Source organism: Neolamprologus brichardi, chromosome 11 (assembly GCF_056152115.1).
Source record: "Neolamprologus brichardi isolate AB-2024 chromosome 11, ASM5615211v1, whole genome shotgun sequence".
Lineage (NCBI taxonomy): Eukaryota > Metazoa > Chordata > Actinopteri > Cichliformes > Cichlidae > Neolamprologus > Neolamprologus brichardi.
In genome coordinates, this window is record NC_142114.1 from 1,014,604 (window position 1) to 1,026,225 (window position 11,622).

General features: G+C 41.5%; 1 protein-coding gene across 2 annotated transcripts in view; it reads left to right on the top strand.

The window, feature by feature from the left end:
- tgfbr2b (transforming growth factor beta receptor 2b) overlaps positions 1-11,622 on the top strand; it is a 38,311-nt gene extending 26,689 nt beyond the window's left edge. For both annotated transcript variants that reach the window (XM_006795999.3, XM_006796000.3), the window contains 3 exons: positions 1,621-1,762; positions 8,916-9,043; positions 10,277-11,622. In XM_006795999.3, coding sequence (XP_006796062.2) covers positions 1,621-1,762; positions 8,916-9,043; positions 10,277-10,537 — 531 coding nt within the window. In that variant the 3' untranslated portion in view covers positions 10,538-11,622. The remainder of the gene's footprint in view (positions 1-1,620; positions 1,763-8,915; positions 9,044-10,276) is intronic.

An 11,622-nucleotide genomic window follows, 5' to 3' on the forward strand; every position in this document is an offset into this window, starting at 1 on the left:
ACAACCAAATCCTGGCTGTTCAATCTTTTCTTCCTTTTTGGGGGGTTTTAACCTCAGCTCATGCGTAGGCCAAAGTGTGATTGTTCAATGTCACTATTGGTTCCACTCACAATTAAAAGTTGGAAATTCCCAGCTAGTAGGTTGTAATTATAACTTCCGTGACTGTGTGTGTGTCTCTGTCAGATATCATCCTGAGCTTAGGTTTCGGTGCAAATTCTTTTCAATCATGTGTGTGCGTGTGGTCGAACTTTTCTTTGCATAAAAATGCAACTCGTGCAACCACTCGCAAAACCATGTCAGCAGTATTTTTGCATATACAGCACATGGGAAATTTGATGTTATGTAAATCTCAGATGTTTTATGGTTATTAAAGCAGCAGTGAAAAGACAGATTTGGGAAATGCTCATGGTAAGCAATAATGGAACAAATTCATGTGAATGCACTACAAAGCTGTTGAACTGACAGAGTAGCTGTGGTGGAAAGGACACAAGTCTTGCTTTAGCATTGCAAGCATGAATTTGCATATACAGTCAGCTAGCTTGTTTGACCAGTTTGCACATCTAAACTCAAAGCCATTTGGATTACTGCTTGGGTTACTGTGGAACAGTACAAGCCACCGTTTTACTGGTGGGAAAGTAGATGGAATGCAAAAACGGTTATGCTAATTGACTTTGATTGATGCAAAAACGTCACTTTTAAAGGCAGAAAACTGTTCCACTTTCACTTTCAGCTTATACGTTTCCATTACAGTCCATGATGACTCCAAACTCTACTTTACAAAATCAAAAGAGTCCCAAGATTTGCAAGCATACAGTTGCAAAGACATGCAAACTGTTAGATTTGACGTGCAGCGACTTGATGAGAATGGTGTCCCTCTACTTTCAGTAAAAACTGGGAGAGAGTATGTTCTAAATATTCACCTAAGCCACTGAGTTTAAGCTGAGACTGGAAATAATACTTAAATAATTCAACATTGGACTTTAATCTTGTTTGGTTTGAACTCAAACTGATTTCTCCTGACAGGAATTTGTGATTTTGACTTGGAAGTCATTGATTGTCTTGACTTGTGATTTAACGTGAGGCTAAAGATCTTTATTTTGGACGTGACCTTGAATTGAGTTTGTCTTCAGCTGAGACTTGATTTTCTATATCTGCTTTTAGTTAAAACTTTGACAACTTGTTGATCTTGGCTTGGAGGTTGACTATTAAATGTAGGACTCTGCAGACTTGCAAAAAATTTATATTGTTCCATGTCTGGCTGTGAAGAAATGCATCTGGAGTATACAGAAACACTGCAGCATAACAGCAACATTGAAAGTTGTCTGGAGCAAACAGTGCAGTAGCTACTATGTGTAATTTAACAGCGCACATCAAACAGATGAATGGCTAGACTAGAATCTCTCTGTTTTATGATGTCAAACGTCGTTTCTTTTTCTTATCTGTTTCTGAGTGAAGCGAGGAGTGAGTCAGGTCTTCTGCCACTGAGCCAGGCTTTGATTTATTGCACCAGCACCATTAATCAGGCTTTGAGAGAGAGTGTAGTGATAAGGTGATAATCTGTTTAATGCTTGGGTGTGCCTGTTTGTGTGTTAACCCCTGTTTGCTGCCTCTGTTCGGCAGGTGGGCACTGCACGCTATATGGCACCAGAGGTGCTGGAGGCCCGACTGAATCTGGAGAACATCGAGTCTTTCAAGCAGACTGACATTTACTCCATGGCTCTGGTCCTGTGGGAGATGACGTCAAGGTGTGAAGCTATTGGAGGTCAGTGCACACACTGCACACACATGTAAACACACAAACGTGTTCAGTAATTACCAAGCTGTGGGAAGTATGATGTAAGAATAAAACAGAATAAAACAAATCTGCTCAGCAACTGAGATGACTCTACAGTGACAGCATGCTCTGTGAGTTTTGGCCTGTCAGATCAAGCTCAGCAGGAGAAGCAGTTGGGCAGAATGATGTTAACATGTCACATAATGAAGGTGTGTGTGAGGTCTAACTCGGTTTGTGCCGTGTCATAAAAATGACTGCTTATCTTCCACCTTCTTTTCTTTCCAGTCATGTCCCTTCAGTCATGAAACAACTGGAAGTATTGGGCTATTTCCTACATGTCACAATTACTAAATGAAAAGGAAAAAGTCACTTTAATCAGCTGACTTCATGCAATACGTTTGAAGGCCAATTAAACTGCTACTGTGTGTGTGTGAGACCTACAGTTTCAGGACTACTGTTTCCTGTTACGTTTTTGTTTTTGATGGGGGCAGCAAGGAGGCTGATGGCCTCATCTGTTGCACTGCACCTCAACCTTCAGCTTTAGCAGCAGGAATTTGAGGAATGTCTGATGTGTGAGGGAGACAATCTGAACCGTGTGGTTGCCCTTCTTTGGGCAGGAAATCAGGGGGAGAGAGCTGGAGTGGTTACTGTACCTGCTTCGGCTGTGTGTGTGTGTGTGTGTGTGTGTGTGTGTGTGTGTGTGTGTGTGTGTGTGTGTGTGTGTGTGTGTGTGTGTGTGTGTGTGTGTGTGTGTGTGTGTGTGTTTGTTTGGAACTTGTTCTGGTCTTGTCTTGCTTTTTCTGCCAGTTGGAAAAAATAGAAATAGAAACTCCTAATCCACCAAGCAATGACCTGCAGTCCAAGCAATCAGATATTCGTGGCCTAAACAGGGAACCGGTGACACACAACCGAGCTGTTTCACATTTGGCTGCATGCTGTATAATGAATGGTACCAAATCAAGGCAATTCTTAAGCCACCAAATCAAATGTCAGTGGAAGATCACGAGAATCGAGGACAAGGAACAATCTGTAGGGCAACAACACACTACTACCTTACAGTAGCGAAACACGCACACAATTAGGTAAGTGAGTTTTGATACCACCAGTTTTGTTTCAGTGCTGGAAGGGAATCATTTCGCTCTTATGCACATGAGGGTGTGTGAGTCCTGTATTAAGGTCACTTTGATCAAAAATCTTTCTATCAGTAGTTCTCACCTTGCAAAATTAGATTGTACTATAGCCTTTAAATCTCAGAGAGGAGCTTTTAATGAAGTACAGCTCACACAAATTTGTTTTGTGTGTTTTATTCCAGTCTCCTTAGAGTAGAGAGGGACTCTCTGTGGTTTATGTTGTTCCGTCTGTCTCTTGGGTTTTTCTAGACAGTCTGAGATATTTAGAATGAGACAGTCACATTCCAGTGTGTGTGTGTGTGTGTGTGTTTATTTCCTCTGTCTACACACAGTGTGTGTGTTTCTTCAGAGTAAAGAGAGTCACCTGGAGACAGTGTAACAGAAATGGAGGTCTTAGACAGATGCCCTCATCTCATCCTGTTTCCATGTCTCAATCTGGGAGTGTGTGTGTGAGCGTGTGTGTGTGTGTGTGTATTTCCTCTGTCTCCACCGCAACAACAGAGGTCAGAATGGTCAAATCGAAATACTACCCTGCTCTGGCATTGTTGTTGTGGTCACTTATAGTACATTCTCCGTGGGTCTCTGAGCATTTTATTTACTTATCCTGAATTAGCCTGGAGGGCGCAGCAGGGCCCGCATGTTCAGTCTGAGCTGAGGGTTATGCAGAGTAAATGGAGCAGGGAGAAAGGTTTGCACCATGCCAAGCAAAAGCCTTGTGGGCCACGTAGGGACACTGCCATTAGCAGCAGCTGGTGAGGGGTTCATAAAAAGCTAAAAGAACACTGAAGTTAATGATCAACATTTTGGAAATACGCTCACTTTTTACCTTAGACAAGACTGATACCACTCTCTGTAATTACTGTAGGGTTATTGTAATCTCAGTTGCCAGTTCATTCGACCCGTTTAGCTAAAAGTAACGTGGTTAGCCCTTAAGAACAATCCTGCCCTGATGATGTTTAGATTGAAGGATTTCTCGACACTGAGTGTGTAGGACTTAGTTTGTGACTAATTTTAAAATTATTACACGTACGGTGAAGAACATTTACAATTTTATTACAATGCAATTTTCTACTGGGAAATCTTGGATACATGTGTGCTGCTTACTTTAACAGTTAAGACCCCTCTAACTGTTGCTGTACCTCTGGCAACAACAGGGGTACGCCATGTTCCCTAGCAGGATATTTTCTTCAACATTTCCACAGGAAGTGGAACTCTTAAGATATACCCCTTTTCTCATTTCTTAGTTTGTACGTCCTCCCTTTCCTCTCATCCTCTTCTCATGTCTTACTCCCTCTTATCAGAGATGCAAAGTAAGGACGGGGAGAGAGACACACAAGAAGAGAAGAGTTGAAGCAACAGGTGTTTAATTCAATGAAGCATCCTTGCATTGGAATCTCATTTTAAACTGATGTATAATCAGTAGAAAATGGATGGTAAATGGCCTGTATTTATATAGCGCTTTACTAGTCCCTAAGGACCCCTAAGCGCTTTACATATCCAGTCATCCACCCATTCACACACACATTCACACACTGGTGATGGCAGCTACATTGTAGCCACAGCCACCCTGGGGCGCACTGACAGAGGCGAGGCTGCCGGACACTGGCGCCACCGGGCCCTCTGACCACCACCAGTAGGCAACGGGTGTGTCCTTGTCTTGCACAAGGACACAACAACGGATACTGTCCAAGCCGGGGCTCGAACCGGCAACCTTCCGATTACAAGACGAACTCCCAACTCTTGAGCCACGATGGTTGGGTGAACAATAAATGCACCAGGTGCAGGAGAATGAGCTTGACCCACTTAAGTCTTACAACCAACAGGCTCCCACAGGACACCCTCAAAGGACCCAGATCCTTGCGCCACATAATATACTATTTAATATTACTATAACGCAGCACGGTGGCACGGTGGTTAGCACTGTTGCAGCACAGCAAGAAGGTCCTGAGTTCAATTCCAACATCAGGCTGGGGTCTTTCTGTGTGGAGTTTGCATGTTCTCCCCGTGTTTGCGTGGGTTCTCTCCGGGTACTCCGGCTTCCTCCCACCGTCCAAAGACATGCAGCTTGTGGGGATAGGTTAATTGGATAATCCAAATTGTCACTAGGTGTGAATGTGCAAATGAATGTGAGTGCGAATGGTTGTCTGTCCCTGTGTGTTGGCCCTGCGACAGACTGGCGACCTGTCCAGGGTGTACCCCGCCTCTCGCCCTATGACAGCTGGGATAGGCTCCAGCGCCCCCCGCGACCCTGAAAAGGAGAAGCGGAAGCGAATGGATGGGATGGATATTACTATAACATCTCTGTTGGTGGCTTTTTTTCTTTTATTTTTTTCTAAATTCTCTAAATAGCTTTTAGTTATTTTTAGCTAAGTGCATCTTACATAAACGGGCAGCTGAGTGTAAACATTTCAAGATAACTAAGTGTGTTATCTCTGGTCAGATACTAAATTACCCATTAAAATAAAAATAATGCAGATAAAGAGCAATAACAGTAAAAGACAAGTCAAATAAGACTAAACAGACAAAGAGCTGAAGAATACAGTAATTCCCAACAAACCAATCAAATGAGAACAGAGATGAAGATAGGACTGACTGCTTCTTTCTTTTAAGTTTCAGGTATTCATTTGGAGGGAATCTGCTATTTCAACTTGTAACCCCCCCCCCCCCCCCCCCCAATCAAAGTACTACTAGCAGCACTGACATTAAACTTCACAGCACCCCAAGCGCTAGCCACAAACCTGCCACAGGAATTCAGCCCACAACTTTCTCTAGAGATGGGCGGATTCTTTGTTTCTGTGGAGAGGAGATTTTGTTTCGATGACAGTGTGGTTCATTAGAGTTTACGCAGGTTAATTTCTTGCAATGTAGTTTGTTTTGCATCAGTGTGGGATCAGTTTCATGTTATACTTCTCTCGAGAGTCTGAAATCTCTCAAAAGCCAAACATGGTGATGTTTGTCTGGAGATCCCAGACAGCGTAGCCAGCCACGGGGTTTCTGCTAACCTTCAGGCCACAAAGGTTTCAGACAGATAATCTGAAAAGGAAACTGTCGTAAACCACTTTCCAGCACTTAAATTGAATATACCGGGATTTTAACTGCGGGCCCCAGACAGCAAGAGGAAAGTGAGACTGAAGCTCTGGTTGCAGTCTCAGATGAAATTCTTCCCATAGCTTTTCAAAGGTCCAGAGAAGGAAAACAGGCCCCACCTCATGTAGACCGCACGTGTAGTCCCCATGTATCATTCACAGAAAAAGGACAAGTGTACAAGAGCCAAATCAGTAATGGAGCATGAAATAGGACCTTTTCCACTCTGGGATGTCTTGATGTTTAGAAGGTACTCCACCTCTTTTTATTTCTGTTTTCAACTCTGTGCTTCAGCTGTATGCAGTCCAGGAAAATGTGTGGTATTTATACCAGCTCCACAGCAGGAGATCTAAACAGCAGAAAGCAGAGGACAATACCAGGCCTGGCATAAATAGCCCTGCAGGGAATGGGCCATGCCCGTCTGGGTCCTGTTTTAAAATACTAAAACTGAGGGAACTTCCACATGTCAAAACAGGAAGTGTGGGTCTGTAGAGTCAGCGTTTCTGCACATAGTCCCAATCCTAGCCCTCCAGTTTCCTGTCTGCGGAATTTTACCCCAACCTCCTAACTTCCTGTATTTGAGGATAAGCAGCAGGGCTGCACGTGGTTATATGAAACTGCATCACTTATCATATATTTCACCGCATCATTCTGCTAACCACTACATCAAAGCATCTAGTTGATATGGAAATATACATAGCTATGTAGACATTTACTAAGTGCTTTGAACAGCTACAAGTGCCGCTTTCCTCAACTCTGGTCTTTCCGAATTCGTGTTTCCACTCTCTCACTGTACATAAATAAATTTAAAATGGGGAATTGACACTCATCACTTAAAGCTTATTCAGATAATAAGTCCTTTATTAAAGATACATGCAGAAAAAAAAACTCGTTAGCTTAAGTGGCAGCTGTGTGTTAGCCTAGCTTGCTCTGGTAGTGCTTCATAATGCAGCCCTTGACTTCCAGTGTAATCTCCCATCATTTCTAGTGTCATTTTAAACAAACAAGGGAGTAAAATTTGTAGCTGTAGTTTTAACGGTGATAGCAAATTATAGTATAGCATAATTTATACTGTACCAAAAATGTTTAGGTAGTGAAAATATAGAAAAATGCATGTAGATGGTAAATATTGAGAAAGGACTTCTGTATCTCATATTGAGTTTGGAAATTTAGGATTTTACTATAGGTAGTGACATACCAATGACTGCATCTTTGGTCAAAGGTGGTAAATACACTTTAAGTTTAGAAAAATTTCCAAGTTCTTAAAGTGCTGTTGTAGACAATGTGAGATGATTTGAAGGTTCAGAGGTGCCAGTTAAATGGTTGTGAGGCTGTTGAAAGTTCACGAACGAACATTGAGCAGCAGGCCTTTAAGAATTGCAAACCAAACTAGTGAAACTTAACCAAACATGACTAATATTTTGGAAAACGAGAGAACGAATGTAAAGGGAAACCGAGTACTTAGCCCAAATAGAGTCAAGGATATTTAGACCTGGTCTAAAATGTGGTCAGCCTCAACTGACTAAAACACCCAGAGATCCACCCAGACACCGGACTGTGTGTGACCTGTGTGACTCACCAGGTCAGGATTTTCTTCATTTGTATAATCCTATAAAAGCACTAAGATCTTCTAACCAGATGCTCTTAATGCAACCTAAGTCTAGGTTGAAAACCAGAGGCAACCGTGCCTTTGCTATTGTAGCTCCTAGACTGTGGAACAATCTCCCTATTGCCATTTGCTCTTCTGAGACTGTTCAGTCTTTTAAATCTCATTTAAAGACCCATCTTTTTACTCTGGCTTTGATGTAAGATAGTTTGATTATCATTTGGTTGGTTTCTATGTTTGTCTCGTCTTGCGTTGTATTTGTCTTATTTTTATTTTATTTTATTTTATTATTTTTTTTATTTTTTAATTTGTGAAGCACTTTGATCAAAACTGTTGTTTTTAAATGTGCTATATAAATAAATTTTGATTGATTGATTGAGGATTTAGTTCCCTTTAGAATCAAATGGACTTCCAAAGACCATTGGTTTGGAGGCAGCAGAACAGAGAAAAGCAAACTGCAGCAAAATGTAGCACAAATGACAGTTTATTAGAGAATAATACTCAGTGTTTAACAGGTTGGGAAGAACACTTTGTTATTAAGCATAAGAACACTGACGTCCAGGGAAAGATTATTTGCTAATTATTTGTGCATCATTTCCGGTGTCAGATGGGCAAACAGAAATGAGTTTGCAGCGATTAGTATCTCATTACACAGCAACTGTGAGATCCTGGGAGCCTTCCTTTCCGGGGTTGCAGGCAGACTGCAGCTGCTGTGAGTTCGGTTTCATGAGGTCTGGACCCAATCCCAGAGCCTTGTTTTTCATTTTTCATGGTTTCAACATGATGCCCTCCCACCCCCTGCACCCCAGCTATTTTTTGAGCATAAAAGAGTAAAAAAATAAAAGATTGTTATTTTGGTGTTCTTTGCTCTGCGGTTGCAAATAATGGCTTGTTAGCGGAAGCTGATTTGTTTGTTTTTAGACACGATCGTCATTTGAGTGCCAAAGTGGGCATTTTTCCTCCCGCCAAGGCTTCATAAAAGCAATTCTTTCCCACCGTCAGCATTATTGGTGCCAGTGCACAAGGCTTAAAGCTCGGGTGGAAATTCAAGCTCAGTGGTTTTGGGGTGTAATGACCTCATACCAGGATGCTTTTGCACTTTCTAGTAAGGTTAACTCAGCCACCTGTCACACTCAGTCTCCCTCTCTTTCCTTTTCTTCTTTATCTTAAAAGTTTCATATATCATCATACGCACCTTTCAAGATTTTGAAAATGACAAATACTGGTACATACAAGTGGCTGTAGAGAAGGATGTGGTTTACTTGCAGCTCAGTTTAGGGTCTGCAGGGTCTGATCTGTGAGTTGTGCTTGTGTTTTGCAGAAGTAAAGGATTACGAGCCGGCGTACGGCTCTAAAGTGCGAGAGCACCCCTGTGTGGAGAGCATGAAGGATAATGTGCTGAGAGACAGAGGGAGGCCTGAGATCCCCGACAGCTGGCTCAGGCACCAGGTGAGTGCGTTAGACTGCAGTACTAATCAAAATTTTCGATGCAGCTTTCTACAACGTAGAACAAAAGTTAGGATCAAAATTAAAATAACACAACTCAAATAAGTTTCATATTTTACATTAGTAAATATGTATCTATTGTCACGATTTTTTGCACACATAATTTTATATAACACAAGTGTACATTTTGAGCCTTTGACACTTGAAAACATTTTTCAGCATAGGCTCTTTGCTCTTTAAACAGTTTTGCATTTAACACTTTCCCTATATTCAATCCATCTTTTTGGTAAATCCTAATCATAAATTGCTTTGCTTGTTTGTGTGAAGACAGCAGAGACAGAGAGACATGTTAATGCTGACTTAAATGCCAATCACATGAGTGGAAGATTCAATTCAGCGCCAAATCAGAATAACAGTTGCCACAATGATCTTTATATTGTAAGGTAGACCCTACAATAATACATACAGGGAAAAACCCAACAATCATATGACCCCCTGTGAGCAAACACTTTGGCGACAGTTGGAAGGAAAAACTCCCTTTTAACATGAAGAAACCTCCGGCAGAACCAGGCTCAGGGAGGGGCGGGGCCATCTGCTGCAACCGGTTGGGGTGGGAGAAGGAAGGCAGGAAAAAAAGAGCATTGCTCTCTAACAAATGTGATGCATTAAAGTTGAAGTACAATAAATACTACAACCTTTTTAGTCACGGCGGTTCCAGGCAGCCTCTTTGCTGACTGTGCTACAGTCAGCCACCTTCTAAATACGGAGACAGGTTTGGTTTTAATAACAGTTTAGTCCCAGTAGAGGTGCCTCCAACTTTACTCTGCTCACTGTAAAATGGCAATTAGCTAAACTAATTTAATGAGGTGAAAGCTGCCTTATGTATTTGTAACATCTAAAACCGACTGAGTTCACTGCTTCTAAATAATGAAAGTGTTGCTTTTAATTTGCTTTTTAACTTCAGTGCTTGTACATTTATAACTTCTCTTAGAACCACTATAACTGGTTTGATTTCATGTGTAAGAAATTTTTAACTAAACTAACCAAGTCTCAGCATTCCGTGACTATCTTGGAATTATCTGACTTTTATTTCAGTGGTCACTGGGATATAAAAACTACATATATAGAATAGTTTTATTTCTGCACTCATCTTTGCTTTTGTAGAATTCTCCTACCACTCTCTCTCTTTTAAAAGGTTTCTATCTGATAACACATGCTCTCTGCCTCCCTCTACAGGGCATGGCAGTGATGTGCGCCACCATTAAGGAATGCTGGGACCACGATCCCGAGGCCCGCCTCACTGCACACTGCATTGCCGAACGCATCTCTGAGCTGGAAGACGAGATGGGCAAGCTGTCCAGCCGGAGCTCCTCGGCGGAGAAGATTGTAGAGGAACTAAAGATCCCAGTAGAGGTGGAGATCCCAGAGGAGGAAGTGAAAATTACAGAAATACAAAACATCATAGCTGTGGACTGCTCCATTAGCGACAAGAAGTGAGAAAAATGCCACTTCCTGGGATGAGACTGAGGACTAAACTCTGAATAGTGTCCTGGAGCTCAGCTCTTGTAAGACTTTGAGCCAAGCCGAGTGTGAGTCGCAGCGTCATCTGTCATTGTAGCCCAGCAAAGATCAACTTTTGGATGCTTTTGGTCTTCGCCACATCTAAGATGTGGCTCGACATAATCAGCTGATAGCTACAGAACCAAAAAAAGATAACTGGAAGCTTCTCGAGATACACTGAGTGTGGCGAGTCTGACGGGCTTCTCTTCAAGGTCTCTCCATGAGAAACAAACTGGGCAATACATCCTATACCAAAGATATTCAGTGTGCACTTTACCACCTACTACTTATTACAGATGTTTTTATGTACTCTAACGTGCCTTTTGCCTGAAAGTGCCTTTGTGTGTTCAACTTTGAGCCAAACTGTCAGCAGCGCCTTAACACTAATGATGCTACAGATTCCATCCTCACCAGCAGGAAATTAAAGGAATACGTGTCTGTGGGTGTGTGAATGTATGTGTGTGTTCTCTTTTTCTTTCTACCAAGCTATGCCTTAACTTTGTTTTCCAGATAAGCAAGCACGTTGTACACAGAGACATAAACTGTAATACAGATGACAAATCAAAGCTAAAAGGGAAAGTCTTCCTTCTACAGCGCTTATGCAGAGATCAAAAGACTATATAAAGATGCATTTTTTACAACTGTGTATGTTTTCTGTCTGTATCACCAGGAAACTGAGTGTGCCAAAGATCGTTTATCCCGCTTTTCAATAGAATATGTACCATATGTAAGATATTGTAAATCTTTTAAGAATTAAATATATCTGTATGCTGATTCTGTTGACACTGATTTTTTTTTCAAAGCAGTTAATCAAAACTGTGTCATGTTTCCTTTTTATGACTGTTTTGTTCACATCTAACATCACTTCTAACTCCAACTGTATCATTAGTTTATGAGACTTCTACATCATCAGTGTCATTTCTCTAGCCATAACACACTTATATGTTTTTCTTTGCTTAAGATCAAAAGCTGTAAGAAATAAACTACACAAAACATGCCAGATGTAGCAAAAAACTAATAAA